The 27,897-nt window shown below is 43.9% G+C and overlaps 1 protein-coding gene across 1 annotated transcript; it reads left to right on the top strand.

Moving 5' to 3' along the window:
• Window positions 1–27,897, top strand: PPIB (peptidylprolyl isomerase B). Its single transcript, XM_078684991.1, has 5 exons — window positions 1–190; window positions 2,129–2,242; window positions 12,597–12,690; window positions 26,726–26,910; window positions 27,394–27,897. Exons 1-5 carry the CDS (start codon window positions 59–61, stop codon window positions 27,514–27,516), a joined length of 648 nt encoding a protein of 215 aa, XP_078541117.1. The 5' UTR covers window positions 1–58; the 3' UTR covers window positions 27,517–27,897.

The raw sequence follows: 27,897 nt of genomic DNA, 5'->3' as shown, positions 1-27,897 counted from the left end.
ACTTCCGGCTCTCGTTCCAGTACCTTTTATTCCCGGCAGCACCCGTGAGTCCTGGTTGATGCGGCCGGCCTTGGCAAAGAACATGAAGCTGCTTGTTGCTGCTGCGCTCGTCGCGGGGTCCATTATTTTCTTTCTCTCCGGCTTCTCCGAGGCCGAAGAGAAGAAGAAGGGACCGAAAGTTACCCACAAGGTGAGTCCGCAAGGAATGCTAAGTATGGGGCGCGTGATTCAACAAGGGTACGGCTCATGACGGGAGGAAGTGGAGGTGAAAGGTACTAGGCTTGTATTGCATTATTACGGTCTGGTGGTGATTCTTGGCGGGTAGCGGGGTTCCTACAGGGTTTTTTTTGGGAGGGGGGGAGAACTCTGCTGCGCGTGGTTGAATATTGACGGAACAAACATTCTGGTTAATGTACTGGGCACTCAGCTCGGCAAGGTTCTACAGTAAAACATTATAACCAACTTTGTATATTTGCAGACTCCGATTGCTATGCACACCCCCACTGAACACAGCCTTAACTTGCTGACCATGCTCGTTTAATTCTAAGCCATTTAATAAAGTATCCCAGTGAGCGTGTGTGAACACTATAGCCTGCATCGTCCAAATCGCGTAATAGGGGCCATATAGCCGACCGCTTCCGCCACGTCGGCGAGATTTGGAGACCTCGCAATCCTAAATCGGAACAATATTGAGTCATGTCGAGGCCACTGCCCAAGTCTGTTCTCTCGAGAGCGCTGAAAACATAAAAACCTTAACAATGCGAGGCAGATTCTTCCACCGTTGGTGTAGATGGAGCTTGGCGCTGGGTTGCTCGGCCATAGTGACACGTGTCAGTTTCAAGTCCGTCTAGTCGATGCTTTTTTCACCTGCATGGGGGAATGGCTCTAGGGTAGTCTGTGTGCAAGTTCTCCTCCTTGTTGTAATTTGTGCTGTTATGACTAATTTGTTCTGATGTCTTACTTTTCTGAGAGAATAGTGGAATTATACCCTGTATGTTTTTATGTGAAGTCTGAACCGTCCACAGTTCTTGAACGGAACTGCCCTAATGCAGTTCTAAACCTACATTTACTCACGAGGGAATGCTCATTCTTTCTATTTGCTTTGGCCAAACGGCTCCATTTTTGTATGCAGAGCAGCTCAGTGCATCTCCACGCTGTTGGTTTTCGGTATGGTACCTGACTACCTTTTTGTGTTGGGTAGTGATAAAGCGTTTTACGTACAGCGATGGGCACGACAAAATGATAGTAAAATAGATGCCGACATACTGTTATTAGTTAACGAATAACTCTCCCTGAATCGCTGTTATGTTGCTCACATTTGTTATGTAATGTTACTTTAAGACTCGTGTTAGTTCGAGCCTAGAATAGACTAGTGTTAGTGTTCTAGGAAGACGGGCAGTTACTGACTGGCTGAAGACCTGTTGAGTTGTGTTCCTGGCACTACCTGTTCCTTTATCGTAATACTTAAATAAATATACTTAAGTAATCCTGCGGATTGGTTACTTAACAATCGCATACTCTCATTTTGGACAGTTAAGCAGTGGCAAACTACCGTAATGCCATATGCTGATGTGAGCTCCACCGCACTATTTATCTAAATAACTTTATTGGACACATTACCTGGCCCCACGTGCTTGGAATGAACTTCCAATTGCTCTTAGACAGGCCCCTAGTCTGTTGTCTTTTAGAAAGGCATTAAAAACATGGCTTTTTATTTAGGAATCGTGTTGTCTTTTATTTTCAGTTATGTTTCCTTTCCATTAAAGGTCCTCTTCGCCAAAGCGCCGGGACACTCCATTGTGAGTAGCCGTTGCGCTATAGAAGAGCCAATTAACATAACATAACATAACATTTTCGTTTAATCTGCGCTACTGGTCCATTAATAGCACATCCATCGGTTGCTTTCAGTTTGTAGCCTCTGATATGCAAGCCTTTGAGAGTATATCCGGTTTTATTTATTCCTCTGCTAATCTATTTCTATTCTCCATAAAACCGCTTTGCCAGTGAAACAGTAGTTAATACATTTGCAGGGATTTTTTTTAAATACCTCGCTTGAGTAGGCTGACGCATTCGACAGGTAATTTTGAGACTCTTGCTAAGCCATTTTGTAATCAATTCTTTGTTTCAGGTTTACTTTGACATGAAGGTTGGCGATGATCCAGTTGGACGAATTGTCTTTGGCCTTTTTGGAAAGACCTGTCCGAAGACAGTTGAGAACTTTGTCGTCTTGGCAACTGGTGAGGTAAGGTCTGCCCTGTTGACGAACAGATACTGACCTATGCGTTTATGTAGTGCTTACAATTGCCACAAAGATACACCAGCTACATTCCACTCAAATGTTTTCCCAGAAGGTCACTAAACCAATGTCATGGGTCAAGGCGCAATTTAGTTTTGGAACTATCTGTTTTAGTTTCAGGCAAGAGAAGTGGCAATTCTGGACACTGATTTACCTGAGCACTCCTTCTCTTGATTCTTGTGTCGAAGACAACCAAAAACATTAACTAATATAGTTGGCATCTCTCAAACGGGTCAGCAGCTCCTCAAAATATATTATGCGACCAGATTACACACCAGAATTATTGGTTATGTGAGCCTAGGTGTGGAGCTGATACAAAGTGGGTGGGTAGAGCCCTGTTCAGTGGACGGTGTGAGGAGCGGAGATGGGGTAGCCTAAGCGCATGCACGTCTATTACTTTTGGCAGTAGAATAGCCTGATGTATGAAGGCATGCACAGTGTTGGTTTCAGAACTAGTGAGGTATGTATTCTGAAGGATAAGCAGCTCTTTTGTATAGCATTGCTCAGTCTACCCCTCTGGAAGCCAGGAGGATTTGTTTAAACATTCCATCTGGTTTGCACCGTGAGATGACTGAAAGCTACGCATAATTGTCGTGCTGCATCTCATGTTAGAGGGGCCCTATTCCGACTGAACCAGGTGACTCAAACCACTATAAGTTTGTTCATGATGATCGGAAAGCAGCAGGGGACCATTGGACGTGAAACTGCCCACATCATATGCAATGCTTGACACAAACTTCACTGAGGCTTTATTTGTTAAGTGATGTGTACATATCCCTTGATTTTGGAGTTATTACTGGGCCACAAAAATCGCACTGGCCAAATCCTTGCAGCAGACCAAAGTCGGGGACAGATCAACACAGATGTAGCTTGCTGCCATGAGCAAAAACATTGAATTTACAAAGATTTGCTGAGTTGTAGGCTGCCTCGCATAAAGTTAGTGATGGGAGCCTGGTGCAAGAATGGGTCACGTCTTTAAAAAAACACAAAAAAAAGGTCAGGAAAGTCCGTTATCCCAGAACTGTACTTGAGAAAGCTGCCCTTTATTACCAAGGAAGCGCCCAGTGCCCTCCACTCTGCCACGGAAGGTGCGCACACATGCTATTCTCTCAGCTCCCTAGGCATTAATATCTCTACCCTCAAATGGTTCTCTTATCGCCCTGGCTACCCTTTCACATATCACCGATATCCCGCACTTGTTGGCTCGCTCATACATGTGCACCACCACGCATAAACTAACACAAACTGAAGCTAATCCTTGTGGTTGGAGAAACATGGCTGTAGGCTTAGTTAAACGTGAGAACTTAATGGGTAGTTCTACTGGTGACCAAGGTGGCTAGTGGTGGTAGAACCGAAGCTGCCTGCTTGATTAACCACAGAGCACTGCACAAGTCCTTGATCAGGCTTTGATCTTCTGAGTGTTTGCCTCAACTCTGGACCAATTCAAACTACTGCGCAGGGGAGAGCTTAACTGGTAAGCCTCAGTATTACAACTGACTTTTAGACCAGCGGTGGTGCATCCTCACTTTCATCTTGGGGTCCTGGCGTAAAGATCACCATAGGTATTGGCATGTAGTGGATCCTTTTGGATTTCCTTCACAAAACCCCTTTAGATCGCCCTGTAACTCCACCTGCAACACAATTCGTATTCTGCCATAGACTTTCTTTTTCTCAAAAATGCATTTCCCCACTGACATCTTGTGCTATGCGTGGCATGGGCAGACACACATGCCTGGGACACAAGGCTAACTGTACCCACTGCACTACGTTTTGGTGTCCCACAAAGATGTCTTGGGTCCACCCATTTCTTATGTATACCATCTTGGTAACATCCTTTCCTGTCAATTCTATTTTTTTAAATATATTTTTTGTTTTTTTAAGGCCTGGGCTAGATACAGCAGTCGAGACTACAGTTGCGGTGGCTTATTTTCTGTGTAGAAGTGATGGGTTAAACACGCTGCAGTATCAGATATGACCGTGTAATTTTCATGATGCTTACGACATCCTGTACAAACACTTTATAAGCTGTGTAGATGTGTGCGCATGGGAGGCATCATTTTTTCTGTGGAGTTTCGACGGTAGAGGTTCAAGCGTGGGAGGTGTAATTGAAATTATTACTTTAGAAATATGTAAATCTTTGATACTAATAAGGAATTGGATCATTTATTAAAGCAGTTACACCAGTGCTTGCCCACCAGAAGACCCCTTCCCTGGCACATCTGCATTAGGGCACTTAATTTGTACTGCCCCGTCTACTTGGACACCTTTAGTGAATTATTTTATGAACTGTGACAACACAAGATCAGTCTGGCCTAGACTAGAGCCTTGCACAGCACAAATACACATTTTCAAACCAAACTGGTCTTGTGGTGCTATAAGAAGAGGTTGTTTCGCCTTATATGTTGGCTCATGACTGTTTGCTTTGAGGTGAGGAGCTAATGAATTTCCGGATGTACTTGGGTTACCTTGGAAAGAAAATCCTTTAGACCAGTATTAGATTAATATTTAACCAGGGAAGTACAAAATTGATGGCAGTTGATTTAAACGTGTGAGATGTTTGTTTAATTTTGCATTTGTACTGCTAACAAATATACCAGTGCGCAAGACTGTCACACGTCTGCCTGTTATGCATGGCCATCTTAGAACTTTGTAATACTGCATTCCTCAAAAGCCTCAGGCCGCCATTATTTGCGTCCTCTGCAACAGTTGTTTTTGGGGGGGTATAATACCCCCTCCTATGGGCAGGCTGTGTAATGTGCATTCTTAGAGGCTGAGTTTTTCTAGAAGTTGTACCAGTCAAACTCTGGTAGACTCCTCAGACGGGTACTGTGGTTGATTGCATAATGTAATTACCGTACTTTGTTCTTGTGCTACCCCAGACATCAAATGCTATCTCTGTGCATTCATTCATGTGGTTTACCCTCTCCTGTTGAGAGGACAACTTTGTCCATACACCACTCTGTTGCACCCGGCCGCTGCGTAGCGGACTCCAAAGAGTATATATAAGTTCTGGCTGATTGCAAAACACCACACTAATGCGTTATACCTTTGGCGCCGCTGTATGGACTAAAAAACTTAAACTGTAGGCAACAGAAGATTGCACCTCTAGTGTAGCGCCCTTCACAACTGCCCTCTTCCCATGCTTCGTATTTATTGTGGCTTAAACTATGATGCAGACCACTATAGAAATAGTAGGTATTCCTTAAAAACAATGAAATATTACCTCTTTGTCCAACGTGTCCCCGTCACATGTCAGATTGTCTCGCATTGTTTGTCATTGTACAGCATTACAGGCCCTCTTGCTGATAGCTGCCAAATCTGATGTTTTGTTCTTCCTCTCTTCTGCGGCATCAGTCGGCTTTATTTATTTAATTATATTCAGCTCCTGGATACCCTCACTGGTGACAAGAAGCGCTCTAGAAATAAACTCGTTTGACATCCTGGTCCCTGACCTCTCCCTTACACCCTAACTTGTTTTCTTTCTTTCTTCCATGACTTCCTTCATCACTACCCCTGCAGCTCAGAATGCCTTTTTTAATATGAAAGATCAACCAATTCATCCTGTTTTACCCAGCTAAAGCCATCAAATTAATTATTACTCTGTAAACTTGATTAGTTCTACAGGTTGTTACAGGGCATATCTTAATATCGTGCCCCATTTTATAAGATATTACACTACGCTGGAATATTTTATTATTCCCAGATGCATTTTCACATTCTCTTTAGCCTCTAGAACGACTTGCTCTCCGTTTAATTAAAAAAACAAACTCGAATCCAATAGTTTTGGCCTACATATGCCAAAATGTGTTAAAAGAAAAAAGGCAAATGCTGTTTTTAGGTCTCGCTGAACCAACGCGCATGCGTTGTTCTGCGAGGAATATAGTTAAGGGGCTTTCAAAAATGCTCCCAAAGTCTGCAGGCGGATCGGGCACAGTGCATGTGCGCCGCGCGCGCACCATTTGTCCGCCTGCAGCTTTGGGAGAAATTTTGCGGCCGCATTTATGCTCTGTGAGCCGCAGCGGCCACTGAACCTCAAAGTGGCCGCGACATGCTCACTATTTGCCACCCCCTCCCTTATCCCACTTACTGCTTGTAGTCTGCTGCAGTGAAAAAAGAAAACAAATCTTTGGCGATATATTCTTTCATTCTTCCCACCATCTGTCGTCTCCGTTCTTTTCCTTTCTCACTCATTATATCCTCCTTTTCTGTCTCACCCCAACCTTTCTTTTTTCTATCATTTTTATTTTCTGGTTGTTGTTGTTGTTCCAGCCTGCGGGTCCCGATGCCTTTCCCTCTGTGCGCTTGTGTCCATTAACACTATGCTTCCAGATGCATCTGCCTATTTATAATTGTGCCCTACACCTTAAAGCGGTCGCCTTCCTTCGTCCCTCTGCTGCTTGGGTCCCATGATCTCAGGTCGCATTTCCTCTGTCCTTTTGTTTCCTTCTGCCTATGTGGACTGGCTCCCCTGCCCCTCCCTCTGCTCTGATTGTTCCTATGCTGCTTCGCACCTGTGGACCCCAATTTACATCCTGGTCTTTATAGCGCCTACTCTCCATGCTCCCTGACCGCCATTCTCTGCCCCTCTCTGCTATCTGACTCATGTTTTTTTCTTCTACTTATGTGCCTTATTCTTCTGGTCCGTGTACCCTTTGGACCCCCTGACGCTTTTACCCAAGTAGCACTATGTCTATTTTTGTCTGAATTATCCATATTGTGTTTGCCTTTGAAGCCCTATAGCGCCTGGTCCTTGCCCCAAACCATTTTCCTGCCGTGTGTCGCACTGTGCGCCCCCGAGGATGTCTGCACAGTGGCCATCCTGGAGGGCCACTCTCTGCACAGTGGCCCTGTCCTCTACAGCCTCATTAGTGCCTCGGAACTGGAGCCCCTCGTAGGGCTTGTTAGCAGCTCTGGTGCCCGTGCACACGGGTCCGGTAATTATAGCGCCCCCGTGAATTCACCTGCACAGTGCACGGCTAATAGTATTCTGCCTGCAGCCACGCAGGCCTATTCTAGATGCGCAGCTCCCGCAAAGCCTATATTTTGGGGAAACATGTTTGGTACATCAGGCTCCAAGTCTGGAAATGTGAGCATCCTTTATTTTGAGTTATGGCCACAGCGTAGTGCAGATCACATGTGGCCTTCGTCTCTGCAAAGGTACACCAGAGACGAAGTATAGTGCCCCCCCCATTGCGAGGTATGCTCACATTTCGTTAAAATGTGTTTACAGTGAATTGTGAAACTCATTGCTTTGAATTACGAGAAGACATACTTCGCTCCCAGAAAGTGTAGTTTACATTCTACTGCTAAATGTTAGATTACAGGAAATACACTATAGTGTGGAATGGAAGCTATGGCACGCATCAGAAACGGCAGGCTGGTCACCCATGCCACAGCCCTTAATGGGCAATCTCAGAAGCGGGCCTGGAAATGTATGAGGCAGGACAAATAGAATGATAGCAATGAAACTGCTGTAACTTTCCAAGAAGTGACATCTTTTGGCATTGCTCCATGTAACATAGAGAACATTCTGGCTTAGTGTATTTTTCAACCGACTAATCTCACACACACGCAAATACATTCTCTCTCTTTCTGCTAAAAGCATTTTGGGATTTAAACAAAAAAAGTTTGGCCTGCTTTTTTGCAGTTTTATGTAAAGCAAATTTGGCCCGATGGTATTGGAGCGCTTCACACAAGCACCAGTTACATGACACAAGGAGTCATCCTTTTGTTTGAGACTCGGGCAGTTTAAGTGAGTTGCCCACAATCAGGTGATGAGCCGACGCCGAGACTCGAACGGGGTCTCCCAGTTCCGAATTCGGTAGATCTCGCCTTTAACCAACGCTCACATCCTCGCCCCTTGTTCCCTTAATTGTCACAGAACTGTCTGTACGACTCTAAATAGTTTCACTCTCGATTTGCTTTTTATATGTGTATTTGGTAACGAGATTTGCTCGTAGGTTCCTCCAGATAATGTGGGTTTTTGTAAGAATGTACTTTCATCCTTCTACAGAACTATCAATTGAGGAATTTGAGCGTGAGTAATTAACCCTGCCACACGCACAACCCCCCCTGCACGCACAACCCCCGTCGCCCTAGTTTTGTCTGTCGCCCTAGTTTTGTCTGTCGCCCTAGTTTTGTCTGTCGCCCTAGTTTTGTCTGTCGCCCTAGTTTTGTCTGTCGCCCTAGTTTTGTCTGTCGCCCTAGTTTTGTCTGTCGCCCTAGTTTTGTCTGTCGCATCACTACAGAATCACTCGGGGGCACCACAAAATCACTATGCGCTACCACAGCATTAATTTGCAACCATTCAACAACTGGCTCAAATATGTTCTCTAAATGTTTCAAGCATTATTGCAAATGTCACAAACAGATGTTAATATTTCACTTATGTTCTTGGATTTTCGTCACAAAATACTGAACATAATAAAAGCCATTATTTGTAATATCAATACATCTAAGTCACGTAAATACAACACATTGCATTACAAATGCTATAGGTGTCACATTTGCGAAAGTTAAAACTATTGGCATTGTAAATGACAAAGCTATTTTCACTATTTTCAAAACCAACACATAAATAAAAAATGTCATATACAATACCAATAGCTCAAACTTTCGTAATGCAAGACCTATTGCATTGCAAATGCTTGTTATGCATAGCATGCACACATTCTTTGTATCACATTAAAGCCTGCGCTGTTGGTTTATACCAGTGCTGGTGAAGTAGCAAAAAAAGAATTGCTTAAAACCACCCACTCATACTGAGCTTGTGTTGCATAACTTTTGTCATGTCTAGGTCTTACTTGCAACTAACTTATATAGCTAATACAATAACAGATCTAAAAGTACTAGATGTAGAATCTCTCACAAATTTTCAACTGCTTTGTTTTATGGTAGGGAAAAAAGATACCATCATCTTAATAAATTTTTATAACAATTTAGAGGATGATCATTTTATCAATACTCTTTTAACAATTCAAGAAAAAATTGTTCATTTTAGACAACTATATGAAAAAAAGGGTAATGCCCACATATTATGGGGAGGGGATTTTAATTTACACCCCTGCCCGTCATCGGGCAATCGGAGCTGTGGAATAGTGGATGAAGATGAGAATCCTCTCATACATTTCCTCCATCTACGAACGGGGTTAGCCATGAATAACCTCCTTTCAGACTTGGAACTAATAATAGTAAATCCAATAGATCCAGCTAAGAATTCACTAGAACCAACATATCGAGGGAGGGGGCATGAAACCACTGTTGACTATATCGTCCTGACAGACGGACTGAGACACTTAAGTAGGGATTTCAAACTCATGGAAAACACCTTAAGCGATCATTCCGCTCTCAGACTGGACTTTCAGCTGAATCACTCAGTATCCCACATAACAACAATAGCAAATACTTTATCTCAAAATAGGCTTGAATTGGGCAAAAGAAATGGATACACTATAAAATGGGAAAAAGTGGACCCTAACAAATTGACTAGTACACTAGTAAAGACTGTATACATTAATATAACAAAATGTTTAGATCCATCGGTAGACGATGGTACAGTCCTGGAAAATTTTAAGCTAATACTAGACCAAGTAAAAGTACTGCTGACCAGAACCCCTAAACAAAATAATTTAAGTTCAACAGGGTGGTTCAATCACGATTGTACCAAGGCGCAAACCAACGTAAGAAAGGCGCTTGGGCAACCAACTAGAGATCAGCAACTGATACAACACCTTAGGCTAGAGTACAATAAGGCCAGAAAGATGAGGAAAAAAGAGTTGAAATTAGCTCTATGGAGCGATCTTCATAAGTGCACTCATGAAAAATAGTCAGTCTTTTTGGCGAATAGTGAAGTCCCCCCCTATTATCTGATTCCAATACACCCCAGATCGATGTCGCTATTGACGAGGAAACCTGGGTAAATCATTTCTCCAAAATCTTCAAACTAACATCTTCAATAGAAGAATCCCAGCATCTTCTTCCCCCTGTAGTGTTTCCAATAACAATAGAATTCGACCTACAAGACATCGAACATGCACTGCAAATGAGTAAGGGTGGTAAAGCACCCGACCCGATGGGGTCCCAGTAGATCTGTTTAAACATCTCCCGGATCTTTGGGCCCCCATACTCACACGAGTATGTACTGCAGCTGCAAAACTGGGACTGATTGAGTCATGGTCAAATTCCATCATGGTACCAATCTTCAAAAAAGGGGATCGCCAGGATGTAAAATGTTATCGTCCCATTTCACTTTTAGACTCTCTGGGCAAAGTAGTCGGCAGAGTAGTCTTAGAACAACTTCAGCAATGGGCAGACGATAGAATGTTTTTATCGGACCTGCAATTTGGATTCAGAGAAGGCTTTGGAACTGTTGAACAGGCCCTCAACCTAAGCATGATTGTCTCCAAATATATCCACGCAAAGCCAGGGAAAATGTATATGGTATACGTGGATTTGTCCTCCGCGTTTGACTGCGTATCTCACGCGAAGCTTTGGACCCTTCTAGGAACCGTAGGGGTGAATCCCCCCCTTTTGGATTTCCTAAGGGAACTATACGCTGAAGCCTCTGCAAGAGTGCGTTATGGAACAAAAGGAGAGCTCACTGCGCCATTCAGAGTAGAACGAGGAGTAAGGCAGGGATGCGTCCTAGCCCCCTTCCTCTTCTCCCTGTATACCAATGGATTGGAGGAGAGGATGCTGAGGGGGGGGGGGGGGGGGCAGGACCTCCCTAGACTGAAACATCGCCTGATCCCCGCACTGCTCTATGCGGATGACGCAGTTATTTAGCACGCACCCCAATTGAGCTCCAGAAATCCCTATCCAAGTACGCTGACTTCATGAGTGCCTTAGATTTACATATAAATGTAAAAAAAACATTCGTCATGGTAGCGGGCGGAGGCCGAAAAGCCATAAAGAATATCTATCTAAATGACCAAAAACTTGAGAGGACCCCCCAGTACCCCTATCTGGGCATTCTGATCGATGAAAGACTAAACTGGAGGGCCGCCGTCGAGGCCAGGAGACATCTGTTCAAAAGAGCAATTGTAGCGTTGATGAACTTTTCACAGCGACTCGGAAAGAGACCACCAGCTGAACTTCTAAAAATGTATACAGCAAAATGCTAAGCTATCGCTCTTTATGGGGCTGGGGTATGGGGACATACAGACACTGGTCCACTCCAAATAGCAGAGAACTCATTCATGAGATTCCTTTTATCCACCCCAAAATCCTCTTCCATCTACGCTTGTCATGTGGAACTGGGAATCCCATATATAGAAGACTTGATAAAGGTTCAGCCACTGCTACTCTGGAGACGTATCTGGCTGTCGGACAAAAATTCACTGACCAAAGACATTTTACAGGATACCATGACACTGGATCGTGCACACAAAATAGCATGGCTCACCTATGTCAGACATTTTTTCTCCGACTTTGGTCTAGAAAAGTACTATACCTCTCCAGAAAAACTAACTGAAATAACAAAGAAAGACCTAAAAACAAATCGCGCTGAGCCATTTAGAGTCTCTTAGGCTGACCCTGCTATCGACCAAACAATCTGTGCTCCATGCAAACATGATACAGCATACCCCGCAAATCCAGCTCTACCTCACATTAGAATTCACCACATACGACAAAATGCTCCTGACAAGGTTCAGATTGAGTCTTTTTCACAGACTTGTGGCCTTTCCAGAAAAGAACACTTGGGACGCAAACTTGGCCCTCTGCCCATGTGACGATATGTCCCCCCAGTCATGCATTCATACAATACTGTTCTGCAAATATTTCCACACTCACAGAAAGATCTGGCTATTTCCGCAACTAAAACGCTGGGGTTTTAGACAGTGTCGGCCTGCCATGTTAGCCTTGCAGATGTTAGATTCTGAACGCACTTGTTATCATGTACTTAATTTTTTAAAGTGTATTATGAGGCATAGGAACAATCTTTAAAAAACCTGATTGAAATGTATCGATTTATTCCTTTTTTAAGAAAATATAGGACCGTGGCTATATTTATGACCTATAATTGATGATTTGTTTTTATACCACATATGATTATGCATGATTTTATTTTGTGATTACTTTTATGGTTTTGCATTGTTATAAACCGAATAAAGGAATTTATTATTATTGTTTAATACTTGCAACTATAGATTCTGTTCTTTCGCCGTCAAGCTGTGGTGTTGTTTTAAATATAAAATGGCAATTTTAATTTGCATGAGTTGCTGGCTGTCGATGCTTCCTTCCCCCATAAACACATACATCTTAAATTCCTTGGCATATATATATATTTTTTCTCTTCCAGAAAGGTTTCGGGTACAAGGGCAGCAAGTTCCATCGTGTGATAAAGGACTTCATGATTCAGGGAGGAGACTTTACCCGAGGAGATGGGACAGGAGGTGAGACTAGGGCAGCCTTTGTCGGCAAGTGTGACCTCTTGAAACAGTAGTGCATGCAGGGGTTCCTGTGTAACTTGAGGAGCATTTTTACATCCCATTGCAGATGAGCAGTAGAGATTCTTTTTTTTTTTAATGCCCATCTCTACCATGAATGCAATGCCACAATCTCCCTGTACAGCTAATGCACCAAAACTCTACAGACTAATACTTTATCTCATATCTGAAATATCAGCTCCACTGCGAAACCGAACATTTGGCTCTTTCTAATTTGACATCAGCTGACCTACTTATGTGCTTTAACAAGGTCGCACCCCTATTGCTAATGCTCGAGTTTAGGGAAGGATGTCCCATTAGACCCCCCAAGGAAAAGGGGAGAAATGTTGGAGTTGAGAAGCGGATAACGTCCTACATCTATGTGGTCCTGGTTGAAGGATGCTATATGATTTAGCAGATTGGAAACAAAGGCTACCGTGCCTAGCTTGGGAGGTTCCGAACAACGCCCAGCTGCCCTTTATTATTGGGGCCTCAGCGATTTCATTCCTACGAAGTATGCTTGTAGTTCTGGGACCTCTATTGCATGTAATTTGCTGGCCTACACCAAAGGTGGGATTGGGGGAGGGAGGCGGAGTGAGCGTATGTATCTCCATAGCAGACCTGCGCCTCAAGCTTTGATGCATTGTGTTCTCATCATATTCTTAGTTAGGGGGCTTTTTTATGCATTCATCATTGACCTGTGTTTATGATTTTGGCAGTTTTAAAATGTGATAATCGGTTATTGAGAACAGGCAAAACATGTACAATAGACATTTCTCTATTCAAGGAAAATCCTACGATGGATAGGAAATAGATACAGATCTGATCGCATTATAGAAAGCGCTTTACATGTTAAGTGACATGTACATGTTTATCTAATAGCCTGTAACTGTAATTAGAAGACTACTTCATAGTACAACGAGGGTCCATTACCTAAAATAAAAAAACTGACGCTCAGGATTAATGAAGAAGAAAGTAGGAAAGGGAAAACAAGCTTGGTTAAGAAGAAAGATGGAAAACTGAGAATGAGCAGACCACAGAATAGCCACTATAATTGGTTACATGGTTGATCAATAAAGAGCAGGGACTAACAATGGACCGCTTTTAATTTTGAGTCTAAGGCAAGTTTAAATTAGATTTCTTCAGTAGATATGAATTTGTTTCCAAATTGACGGAAACTGGTATCTGAACTTTGTTGTATGAATGTTGTATCCAAAATGTTGGTGGTTAGTGTGTGGAGTATTTTGGTGGAATACAGTTGTGAGCATGCTGCTGACAGCTATTTGGCGTCTGTTCTATATTGGTGGCTTTCAGAGTGGGCTGCCACTTGCATTTCAGTGGACGTTGGTATTTCTTGCCCCTGTATCCTAGCATTCATAAATGCTTGGTGGTAGACTTTTTTTTTTCACATTCTTCTACATATCCATTTACTACAAACCTACCCCAAGGCGCAGCCACGTGATCTTCTAAAGAAAAGGGCGTACTAACAGCAGGTAGTGTCCAGTAGCTACTAAATATGTGCTTACATTCTCCCTTTCTATTCTCATCCCCGTACTACTCGGTCTGTCTCTCACCTGTAGCAAAAGACATTTGATCCAAAATGATAGCCAAATGTTGCTGCTCTCTATGCCAAATAATGGCCCAGACAATGCCGGGTGAACCAGCGAGGAGACGTGAGCTGTTTCTAGCTGAAATTAACTTAAAGCTACCAAAAACACAACTCTTGTGGATCAAGGCGGACACTTCGCACATGCTATCCGTCCATGTTCCAGTTACTGGCTCGTGTATTTGGGTGTCAAACTTATTCCAATGAGTAGTGCGTAGTTGTATGTATTTTCACAGTTGACGGACTGGAAAAGGGGCTTTTGACGAAGTAATGGAAAGTCATTTCATAGTTATCTGTAATTAGCACAGTGCAATTGATTGCTCTTTCCTGTTGGTTATTTCCTTTAATTAGTCGTGTAAATTCATGTTACACCAACGTCTTTTATCGTAACAGCAGTTGTCAAGAGGACAGAGTACTGAACAACCCCCAACGATTTTTACTTGTAGGTCTATGCCTCGAATGTTAGGGTGCCACAAACTGTGAAAAATCACATACATATATAGTGTACAGTACTATTTGGCAGGAATCTTTCTCAAGGTCAAATCAAGTGTTGACACGTTCGGATTAGAATAAGTTTTTTAAAACGCATGCATACTTTTTTGCTTTGAGTGTATACATGTGTGAGCTAGCTAATATGAAATGATTTCGATAACCTGATAACCAGTCGAGTTTGTTCTCTAACTATTGCAATGTTGTACACCTACTACAAGCTTCCTACTCTCTGCTTTTACTAATTAAGATGTGCATGGCTTTAGTTCTAAAACTGTCTTTGTATTGATGCCATCTCTGTGTGTGAATATATATTGCATCCAATCATACTTATTCCTCAAAGGTAATAAGCACTCAAAATAACGAATTTATTTGCTTTGTTTAACGATCTTGACTTGGACTAACTACATAGAGTTAAGGGGATCAATAAAATAATCCCCTCAAGGATCACCTGTGTCTGATACGATCTTTACCTTTGATTCCTTTTGGAGGGCACACTGAGGTACCGGGTTTTAAGAGCCCAGTGGTGTCAGGGGATAACACCCGAAGACCTCTGAGTTCCCCCTTGTTTCGGACCACAGAAACACGGAGTCTTCTAGTCGCAGTCAGAGATCAAGTTTTATTGGCAGCTACCAAGTAACAGGTGTCCTAGAAGCACGACAAACACGGGTCATGTGTTCTCAGGAGACTGTTCGTTTTTACAGAACCAGCCTTCTCCTTATATACAAAAATAATAGCTGCAAGCAAGAATTCTTGAGTTTATGATATGGCTATATACATATTTCTACAATAATACAAAAGAGCGAAGTCATGTAGGCAAGCCCGTATTTTAGATGTCCAATTCGTGATAGATTACCTAGCCAGGCCCGGAACTCCCATCGGATATCGGTGAAGCCCCAATAAAAGAAGGCACCTCCTAGTCATAAAACTGGCCATAAACAGGGAACGTGGACAGGTGTGTATGTGTGTAGAAGACATGATCTGTATGCAGTGAATGGTTTGTGGTATGTTGTGCATTGATGCGATCGTGTTTGGCCACTGGGCGAGGAGCTGCCCAAACAGGTTTGGCTGGAGGCAAGGGAGTCAGTTGGGACAGGTCAGGGGGAAGTCAGGGAAGGTGGACGTGTCCTTTTAGATCAAGCTCGACCTTTAATTGACTTATCATGAGGGCAAGACACAAGATGGATACTGTTTACAAAATGCAGTCTGAGGGGTCGGGACGGAAACTGCGATTCAGGGGTGTTAGCATACCTCGATCAGGACACAAATGCATAGGAATGATGTCCTAATCATTATCGGTTCGTCGACACAAATTCGTCATGGTACGTTGATGTTTCGGGACACGGGTATCGGACCTCGATACCAGGATAACAGTAGGGTCCAGAATTTCAGAACCACAGACCCTCCTTTTGCCTTCATATAAGTCAATAATTCATGTTAATCCGAGTCTAAATCTGTATGAAGGAATTCGTGGAGATGCTGTTGTAGCATCATTCTGTTGCTCAGTTCGTCCCTTGACACAGGCTTCTGTACACATGAGGTAGCACAGAGGCCACATAGTGCAGGAGCGCACTGTACACACAGGCAGAACATAAACAGAAGTGCTAAGATCATCCCAATGAAGATCAGTGTTTTCCATCCCCAGGTAGCGATCAGTTCCCAGAACCACCCTAGTAAGGACCAGTCCCCTTTTTCTACGTGAAGGGAACCAGATATCTCGTGTAGCTTAGAGATGGCCTGGTACACTGTCGGTGCGTTATCAGGGATGAAAATGCAACAACTGGATTGGATCACTCTACACACACCTCCACGATCGGCGAGTATGATATCTAGGGCAACTCGGTTCTGAAGAGTCCTAAGTCGATCCGACTGAAGTTCGGTCGTCAAATTGCCAAGGGCTCCGGCCGTTGTAATCACGGCGGATTCAACTATCCTTGATAACTGGCGAATATTCCTGCTGTTCACCATAGGCCCCCAAAATGGCAGAAAACCCTTTGCGAAGTCAGCGAATTCCTGACCCGCGGTGTCGTCTTTACTCACGACACCTCTAGCTGTCCTTGTCCGATGGTAATCTGCTCTGGCCGTGTAGGTGGGAGGCAGCAGAAATGCGATAAAGCATGTACCTGAGAAGTCAGGGGGTAACCAGGTGTAGGCTTGGTCATGGCAGACGAAATACGTGCCTTTTGGCTGCTAAGAATATAGGGGAAGTTCGGGAAGCGAACACATATGTTTCCGCGCATATACTCTTTCCTAATTGTGCTTTGGGATCCCTACCGATACCTTGTAAACATAAGTGACCTCGGTTGGGTACTATCCAAACTGGGCGGGATTTCTTTGCTCTCTGGCTCTTACTCAGGTCAACCCCATATGTACGTTCCAACGAGTGTACGGAGTGAGTTCATCTTTGGTAATCGTTAGATATGTGTCGAACTCTCTACTCATATTTCTTATCCCTGCTACTAGTGCCTTGTTACTGGAATCACTCTCAGTAGAACGGGTCGGGTATGGTTCTAGGGCGAATAGGAACATGGTCTGGAAAGCCCACAGAGAACCATAATAACTGAAAGGCAGGATGAAGTATGGGATACCCTTATCCGTTGTGTGTGGCATGAGTCCACATATCCAACAGTTCGATGTGTTCATTATGGACTGGTGTTGGTGTAGAAGTTGAATGAATGAGTTATTTACAAATTCGAGTCTTCTGGCAGACTCGTGTTCAGGTAGAGGGTGAAAGTAGTGTGGAGAGATAGTAGGAGGAGGCTGTGGCCGGGTGTCATTTGAAAAAGTAACTTGGAATACGAATAGAGTATAACCAGTCAAAAACATCGTTATGCTACACAACATTAAAATACATGTTATCAAAAACCTTCTTTTGGCCAGTACAGTGCATAGTTGTCTTTCAATGTTCGTGAGTCTGGCAGGTCTCTTTACCCTAGGAAACTCCATCCTCTAGTTGCTGCCCGCGGTGGTAGGTTGGTTCTGCCAGGGAGTGCGCTCTGTTCAGTCCGGGGTAACTCCCTTGGACCAACCAGAACCGTTGACCTAAACGTCCCCAGCTGCATTCCCCAGACTTCAACCGCGACCCTAGCAGCAGAACCGGATGGCGGTTCGAAAATCAAAAATGAGCAAGTTTCCTGAGAGTGAGAGAGGTGAAAAATCAAAAATAGTTCTTGGGGGAAGGGAAATCACATTAGTTTTTTTTGTTTTTTTTATTAGTCTTTGTCTCGACCTTAGATTATATTGTTGTTTCCAATGTACGGTGTGGTCTTCAAACAATGTCTTAGGTTCTGAAGTGTCCAACTGCATTGACGGTGGAACAAATCCTTGTAAAATATGATCACTCTCCTTTTCGGTACCAGTTTATTTTAAACGTGCATCGCTGAAAGGGATGAAGCGAGGTATGGATTCTGTCTGAGTCGGCAATTCCTTCGTTGACCCACCGGTCGTATGGAAGGGGCAGAGGGACCCGTTTACAATGGGTCCCGTGCACCCAGTTCTTTTTGCCTTCCACCCGAACCGCTGATCTCGTGGAAAGTACCAGGTAAGGTCCGGTCCACCTCGGCTGTCCGTTGTTTGTGCGCTGGAAATTCTGCACCAAGACCCATGTGCCGGGTGCGATGGAGTGACCTGGATCGTCAGAGGCTGGCGGAGAGGAACTGTGAACCTGTTGGTGTAAAACACACAATTTAGTTGTCAATTCGCACAAATAGTCAAGCAGTACGGGGTGTTCTATTTCGCTGAGTTTATTTGGCCGTGGCATGCCCCAGACGTTGGCTGGGCGGCCAAACACTATCTCATGGGGGCTAAGTCCTAACCTGGAATGGACTGTCATTCTGGTTGACAAGAGTGCTAGGGGCAAGGCGTCAGGCCACTTAAGACCTGTACAGGCTTGGATCTTGGCTAATTTGAGCTTTAAAGTGCCATTGTAGCACTCTACTAACCCAGCTGATTGGGGGTGATTCGCAGAGTGAAACTTTTGTTGTATGCCTAAACACTCACACTCTCCATCACGCGTCCTACGAATTCACTTCCATTATCACTCCAGACGATTCTAGGCATGCCAAATCTCGGGAAGAACTCTTTGGCAAGGACTTTGGCAGTTGACAAGGCAGTATTGTCCTTGAGGGGGTACGCTTCCACCCACCTGGAGAAAGCGCAAACAACAACGAGCACATACTTCAGATTGTTGCATCTCTCCATGTGAATGAAATCGAGCTGCAAAACCTCGAATGGATACGTTGGAGGCGCAAAATGACCAGCTGGAGTTGTGGTTCCCCTACCGGGATTGTACTTCAAACACACCATACAGTTTCTGACCACATTCTCTGCATATTTCGGGATATTGCTGTTTTGCCATACTGGGGCCAATACTTTACAGATTCCTTTCGAACTGATGTGCGCAAATCCATGAGCCATTGTTACTACTGCAAGTACATATGCGTTGGGTAATAGCCATCGCTGGTGTTCTGACAATTCGACCCAACAACCATTCGCATCTAACCTACCCTTACTTTCTCTCCATTCATTCACCTCTTTCTCAGTTGCCTCGGCTTGTATAGATTTTACGCTTTCAATGGTGTCCTCACACATTCTCACATCAGTAATCCATCTAGCGGGACCTACAACATACATCCGACTCATTGTGTTCCTTGCAGTCTCTTTCGCAACCTCGTCTGCAAATGCATTCCCGCGGCCAACATCATCCTGAATCTTTTTGTGTGCACTGCATTTTACAATGGCAACTTGTAGTGGCAAGGTCAGTGACTCGAGGAGTTTATTAACTAACTGACCATGTTGTATCTTTGCACCATGTGACGTAAGAAACCCACGTTCACGCCACAATCTCCCAAAACTGTGAGCCACACCAAAGGCGTATTGGCTGTCAGTGTACACATTCACTCGCTTTCCTTTCGCTAACACACATGCTCTGGTAAGCGCAATTAGCTCTGCAGCTTGTGCAGAATTATGGGAAATGCGCGCGGTCTCTATAATGGTGTGTAATGTCGTTGCGGCATATGCTGCAGTCGTATCACCATTCGGCAGCTTGAAACATGAACCATCAACCCATAAAGTATCGTTGCATTCAGGAAGGGGAGTGTCCTGTAAGTCTACTCTCCCTTTTAGTCTCTTCTTCTGTCCTAAAACAGCAGTCATGGTTATCAATCTCGTCTGTTTCTGTCGGAATGGGTAATAACGTTGCGGGATTCAGTGTATCGCACCTTTTTATGTGGATGTGACTTGCTAGCAGTGTAAGTTCGTAACTGGATAGTCGAGCGCTAGTAAGATGTTGTGTCTTCGTCCTGTTTAGTAAAATGTCTACTGCATGCGGAACCATAACGATCAGAGTATTATTCATGACTAATCCAGCGGATTGTCGGATGCAGACAGCTGCTGCGGCGGTAGCCCTCAGACAACTTGGTAGGGCTTTAGCCACAGGGTCTAGAGTTGCCGAAAAATACGCGCATGGGCGCTGTCTGTCCCCGAAATGTTGTGTTAAAACTGATCATGCACAACCTTCCTTCTCATGGACATATAATGTAAAAGGCTTACTGTAGTTGGGGTTTCCCAACACAGGAGCCGAACATAATGCATCACGCAACTCGTGGAAACTCGTCTGGCAATCTTCAGACCAAGGCATAGGATTTGGCGTGTCTTTGCAGAGTAGTGCCAGCAAGGGTTTAGCTAGTAGTGAGAAATTCGGTATCCATTGTCTACAGTACGATGTAATGCCCAAGAAGGCTCGAACCTCTCTGTGTCCTTGGGGCACTCAGTTCTGCAATTGCCTGTATTCTTTCTGGTGTCAGTCTCCTTCCCTCCTTCGACAAGATGTGACCTAAGTAGGTTACTTCTTGTCGGCAAAATTGTAGTTTGGAGAGAGACTTTGTGCTTCATGTCACATAGGTTACGTAATAATAACGTAGCTTTCTTGCAAATCTCTTCAGTGTCTGCAGCGATCAGCAGATCGTCTACGTACTGAATCAGAGTTGAACCATTCGGTAGAACAATCGTGTCTAGTTGTGTTTTCAGGGCCTGACTGAATATTGATGGGCTTTCGCAGTAGCCTTGAGGAGCGCACTTGAAGCAGAAACTTCGTCCTCCTAAATGGAATCCGAAAATATCTCTACTCTCCTCAGCAATCGGGATGCTGAAGAAGGCGTTCTTCAGGTCAATCACCGAGAACCAATTTGCTGAAGCTGGAACCATCGTCAATAAAGCAGTAATGTCAGGGACAACTGGAAACTGTTGGATAACTATCTTGTTCACTTCTCTGAGGTCGATGACGAACCTATACACAGGCGGTTGTAAAGGATCAGTACACTTTAAGACGGGCAGAACTGGACTGTTACAAACATTTCCTGTCGTTTCTTCGATGACGTCCTTATCAATCAGGTCATAAACAATCGTCAATAACACCTTTTCACATTCGCTAGATATTTTGTATTGGGGAATACGTGGCAACCTAACGTTGGCTTTCAATGTTATGACATACGGTGCTATCTCCAAACGACCTACATCATTAGAACCGTTTGCCCAGAGTACATCAGGAAGACACGACAATTCAGTTGCAATATTTTCTTTTGACACATACATTGGAGAAACGACTTTCTTACCTAAAGTAAGTTGTACTCCCAACGGTGAACAGTACAGAGTCGCATACAACCTTTGTAGCAAATCCAAACCTAACAAATTTTCACCGCAACCTGTTGTCAAAATGAGGGGTGCTTCTAATTCGCATGGGCCAATAGAAAGAGATATGGGACTAGAGATCGGGTTTCTAACAGGGGCGCCAGAGAAACCTACTGAAACATTCATTTCGCCAGACAAAGGTGCGCCAGGAAGTTTCGAGTGCATGATAGAACTTTTTGTAGCACCAGTATCCAGCAGAAATGGCTCTGACACTTCTGAGGTAATTACCTTGACATAAGGTCCATTCTGATCTACTGAAACAACTCCCTCTCTTTGTCGATGGCTGTCCTAGCAATCGTTACCCTCATTTTCGTGTTCGGTGTAATAGTCGTCAGCATAGTACTGAGCTGACCTGGACGACGCATTATTCTGTTGGTCAAAACTGTTCATCGAATTCTGAGGCGGAAAAGAAGTTGTATTTTGCGTGAAATTTCCACGGCCCCTACCTCTAGGGGCATGTTGAGCACCTCTTCCCCTTACACCTGAAGCACCGCTCAAACGTTGCGCAAGAGCCGGACAATTACCTTTAAAGTGACCCTCTTCCTTGCAATACGCACATTGATTCGGGCCATAAGCAATACGCTGATGGGAAAACTCGTTTCCTTGCGCGTTTCTCGAATACTGCTGTTGTGGTTGATAATTGGGCTGACTAGCCGTGCGAGGCGGATAGGCTTGCTGGAGAAGAACTTTAGTTTTTAAATCTTTCGTCTTTTTGTTGACTTTATCTAGCTCGTCTTTGCGCCTATTTTCATAGTACTGGGCTGTAGCTAAAATTTGAGCTGACGTAGAGACAGCCCAAGCACTCTCTGAATCTTTCAGTTTATTACACAGTTCAGGGATTAAATTATGTACGAATTTGTCTACAAACCATCTTTGGCCACCCTCGGTAGCCATATCCTGACCACTATGATCGGTGAAAGTCTCCTCAAATCTTTTGAAAAAGTCAGGCACATTCTCATCTTTCTTCTGCTTGCACGCAGATAGCTTGTCCCAGTTTACGCGTACTTCAGGCATTATCGTTTTCATGTACGCGATAATTCTACCGGGAAGTTCAGCTATTAACGGCTCAGATTTAGAACCACCAATTTGTCTAGCATCTATAGCTGTAATGTTCGCCCATGAGTCACCTAGTTCTTGGTCATGGTTCGTATGACGTATTTTGCTCCATAGAGGATGTGGAACAACGTTCCCAAACAACATGTCTATATCCGCTAAATTCATTATACATGAGCTTGCAGTTTGCGATAACTCCTTATTATACCCAGTCGGGTTTTTACGAGGATCAGGCAGTGTCTGTTTGAGTGCTAAGACATCGGATCTTTTCCAGGGGACATGTACCCATACACGCTGGAAATGAGGCAGAATCGGTGGATTCGCATTCGCATCACCTTCCCTCCAAACCGGAGGAACCTCTCTCATGGGGTACTGTCTCGCTCTTTTCCCGCCTGGTGCATCGTCTTCGTGACATGATCTAGAGACATTTCCCTTACTCCTATAAGAGAGCAATAACTCTATCGCTTTCTCATCATCTGCACCTATAATCATACCTTCATAGAACTTAAAGCGTGTACGCCATAGTTCGTTCATTGTGTATTTGGGATCATTTGTCTTCACATCTTCGCCCAGATATACACACATTTCTTCGAATACGTATCTGAGTGGGTGCATTCCATTGACGGAAAACTTCCATAACAGACTGAACATCATATCTAACAGTATCCGTAATCCATTTACGGGCTAGTTCATTCAGCACTTTTCTTTCCTCGTAATCAGGCAGTTGACTACGTAACTGTCTATGTTCTGTTTTAGGGGTCGTTTTAGGCGACCCGAAGAAAGGTGAAAGCAGACCAGTGACTGTACCTGTCACTCTTTGTCTAATAGAAGGAGAACCTTGCGGCGGGGCAAGTGCATCAGAAAAACCAGGCTGAGGCAATAGCAGAGGAAGTTGAAGTAGTAGCAGACGTAGTATCATAGACAATAGCTGGAGCTGTAGGCAAAGTCGTAGAAGTAGATGGAGTAGGTAGCAAAGATGGCGGCCTTTGAGAAGGCTGCACCGGAGAAGTAGGAACCAGCTGTAGAGTAGCTGGCGTGTGTGCAAGAGCTGTGTTTCGTGCGCCGGGGCGCGGTATAGTAAAATGCTTTGGCGTTGTAGTATCGTCTAACGCATACGGTGGAGGTGAACTTAATAAGTGGGACATTAATGGATCTTTCTCAGATCTCTCCTCTTGACCTTGTCCCTTATTTGGTAACATCGGGTAGCATTTATCTACTGCTAGTTTCTTGCTCCTAAGTATTTGTTCGCTTTCTTGCTCTTCCTCGTTATCCCTGTATGCAACGGCAGCTTGCACCATTGACATACCTCTTTTATTCTTTTTTGCTAATTTTATTTCTTTCTGTTTGGCTTCTTTGCGCCATAAGCGGAAAGAGTCAAACATCGCCGGCCGGGCTTTTCTCTTGAATAATTTGACCTCTAAGTTATCCAATATTTCTGAGTCGAAACTACCATATTGGGGCCATTTTAAAACACCATCCTTGCGGGTGTATTTTATCCACACTTCATTATATGTGATAGGACCTATGCCGTGCTTTACATAGAGCTCGTATGTTGGAGTTCCAATCGGAGGAACCGGACAGGAATCCTCTAATCGGGAGTCCTTACTATAACCAAGACAAAACAAGTTTCCAAGTCTGCTAAAACCAGGCATCTTCGCTCACTAGTCTAGCTTCAAACTTCAAAGGATTATCTATTACGATATTTCTCGTGAAAACACAAGTCCTTCGGCTTTGGGGCTTGCTAGTACCAAATCAAAGCGTATCTCAAGGATACCAAAAACTAAGGACTGGGAGACGCTCCACTTATACTTAACTGAAGTATTTGAAGATGGGTGACGTCGCTAGAAGACTCGTCTATCGTTTCGCTCTACCAAGGATCACTGGGTCCAAAACAAGGAGATAGTCAGGGCAGCAGTCCTTCGTAGCCGTCGGGACGCGGGGAACCTCGCAGCAAAGACCTTCGGAACCACGTCGACATACAGGGGTCGCTGAAGTGGCTGGCCGTCGTCTGGAATTTTCACACGAAGCTCCTCACGAACATCTGGCTTGGACCATCGCCGCTTGATACCGCCCCGAGTTGGGCGCCAACTGAGGTACCGGGTTTTAAGAGCCCGGTGGTGTCAGGGGATAACACCCGAAGACCTCTGAGTTCCCCCTTGTTTCTGACCACAAACACGGAGTCTTCTACTCGCAGTCAGATATCAAGTTTTATTGGCAGCTACCAAGTAACAGGTGTCCTAGAAGCATGACAAGATTAGAGGGTGTGGGGAGCACTCCTGCTTTCTCCAAGTAATACGTCCGATATTTACATGTTCCTCCTTAGCGTGCTGGTCGGATTGGTGCCAAAACCCTGCGGCACCTGTTATAAAGCGAATAGAGGGGGCAACATTGCCCCACCGGCCGCACAGTTGCTTATTGCCATCTGGCAAATAACTTCATTGTTTAACCAATATTTTTCACCGTCATCCATAGTTAATCCATTTAACCAAAAGTTTTTTCATCTTTAACTTCAGTCCACACACGGGATCTTTATGCCTTTTTCAATTTTCTAGTGAGAATGCTGTGCCCATCCAGACCTCTTGCACAAACACGACAGATGCAGGGGTTCTTCAAAAACAGCGTTTATTAAGAAAACCAATGCATTTCGAGCATCAAGTCACTTAGCAAACACGGGGAGTGAAGAGCGAATCAAATATGCAAAAAGAGGTGTTAATAAGGAGTCGGAAAGTAGAAACTGTTGGGCAGTAACCACGAGAGCAGCAGGACAGTAGTAATACAGACCTAGGGGGATATGATATGTTACGGTCTTTAAGTCGGTGTCTACACATTTTTGACAATTAGTTGGGACTAGTTTCATAGACTGTTTTGTAAGCAGGATGTTTTAATGTAAAGAAAATAAAGTCAAGCCACAAAGGAGTTATTAAGCACCAAGTGTCATTAACGCATGATGATGTTAACTGAGTATTGCAAGGATGTTAATGAATGTGTTTCTGTATTGATTCCAGCGTACCCTGACGAAGAGCACTTGATGCTCGAAATGCATTGGTTTTCTTAATAAACGCTGTTTTTGAAGAACCCCTGCATCTGTCGTGTTTGTGCAAGAGGTCTGGATGGGCACAGCATTCTCACTAGAAAATTGAAAAAGGCATAAAGATCCCGTGTGTGGACTGAAGTTAAAGATGAGAAAACTTTTGGTTAAATGGATTAACTATGGATGACGGTGAAAAATATTGGTTAAACAATGAAGTTATTTGCCAGATGGCAATAAGCAACTGTGCGGCCGGTGGGGCAATGTTGCCCCCTCTATTCGCTAGAAGCATGACAAACACGGGTCATGTGTTCTCAGGAGACTGTTCGTTTTTACAGAACCAGCCTTCTCCTTATATACAAAAATAATAGCTGCAAGCAAGAATTCTTGAGTTTATGATATGGCTATATACATATTTCTACAATAATACAAAAGAGCAAAGTCATGTAGGCAAGCCCGTATTTTAGATGTCCAATTCGTGATAGATTACCTAGCCAGGCCCGGAACTCCCATCAGATATCGGTGAAGCCCCAATAAAAGAAGGCACCTCCTAGTCATAAAACTGGCCATAAACGGGGAACGTGGACAGGTGTGTGTGTAGAAGACATGATCTGTATGCGGTGAATGGTTTGTGGTATGTTGTGCATTGATGCTATCGTGTTTGGCCACTGGGCGAGGAGCTGCCCAAACAGGTTTGGCTGGAGGCAAGGGAGTCAGTTGGGACAGGTCAGGGGGAAGTCAGGGAAGGTGGACGTGTCCTTTTAGATCAAGCTCGACCTTTAATTGACTTATCATGAGGGCAAGACACAAGATGGATACTGTTTACAAAATGGAGTCTGAGGGGTCGGGACGGAAACTGCGATTCAGGGGTGTTAGCATACCTCGATCAGGACGCAAATGCATAGGAATGATGTCCTAATCATTATCGGTTCGTCGACACCAAATTAGTCATGGTACGTTGATGTTTCGGGACACGGGTATCGGACCTCGATACCGGGATAACAGTAGGGTCCAGAATTTCAGAACCACAACACAGTTGCTGTCTAACTTATTAATGGCCCTGTTGTGCTGTTTGCTGCTTTTGTGATCTGGTATAATAGCAAATTGCACATTACATCTCTTGCCTTTACTCTTGCCAGGAAAAAGTATCTATGGTGACCGATTCCCTGATGAGAACTTCAAGCTGAAGCACTATGGACCTGGATGGGTCAGCATGGCCAATGCTGGCAAGGATACAAATGGCTCACAGTTCTTCATAACCACTGTGAAGACGTCCTGGTTGGATGGGAAACACGTCGTCTTTGGAAAAATCATAGAGGGAATGGTAATGACACTGATATTTTGACAGTATTTTAACGTCAGTCATTGTACAGTTTTTTCATTTGCTGCTGGGTATTATTGGTATGATTTGTGATGCTACTTTCGACCCACTTTCAGACTACTTGTGTTGATCTAACTTTCTGACCTTTTAGTAGAATTCTTTACTTTGCCATAAATGGTTATGAACGTGTGTTTATATACAGTTTCATGAGGTGATGTCAAAACGAAAACCTAAACCACCACTGTGGTGGTGGAGTGATCTGCTTTTTTTCCCCATTGGCTTTGTCTGTTTCCACTTTTGTAAAGTGGAACTCGTTTAAATACCGGATTCTTGCCTGGCTGAAGTGGAATAATTGCAACATAAGCGTGGAAAATCGCCTGCCTTTCCAAATTGAACTGATGCCATTTGAAGAAGTGTAAAAGAGTGAAACTATAGCCTGAGAAATACAGAAAAATCTTAAGTGTTTACTCTATTCATCTCTTGCAGGACATTGTGAAGAAGATCGAGACCACCAAGACAGATGGACGAGACAAGCCATTGAAAGACGTTATTGTCGAAGACTCTGGTGTGATTGTGGTGGAGAAGCCCTTCGCGATTGCTAAAGAGTAACAAATTTGTTTACTTTAGATAAAAAATGCCAAGAGGCTTTCTGGACAGACTGGTAGTCATTTTTGGATTGTGGCTTCTTCTGCTCCCATCCACGCTCAGGCAGCCTTGATCTACCATTAGCTGGGCTTGATGGTCCCAAATTAACACTTGTTTAAGACTGGATTTGTAGTTTGACGAGCAACTGTAAAACTTCTCTTGCCTGGAAAACCAAGAGATACTTTGGCGTTTGACTGCGAAAAAAGGATGACCTGGAAAACCCAAGGTTGTCACTGTAAGACATGCATCATTCCAACAATTGATATTGATTAAATACCTACATCAAGCTTTCAATTTCTGTTTTGAAACAAAGTAATCAATAAAACATGAATGTGTTTTTTTTTA

The sequence above is a fragment of the Lissotriton helveticus genome, chromosome 3_2, assembly GCF_964261635.1.
Source record: "Lissotriton helveticus chromosome 3_2, aLisHel1.1, whole genome shotgun sequence".
NCBI lineage: Eukaryota > Metazoa > Chordata > Amphibia > Caudata > Salamandridae > Lissotriton > Lissotriton helveticus.
The sequence above is the reverse complement of the archived record's forward strand: the minus strand, read 5'-3'. Positions and strand labels throughout refer to the sequence as shown.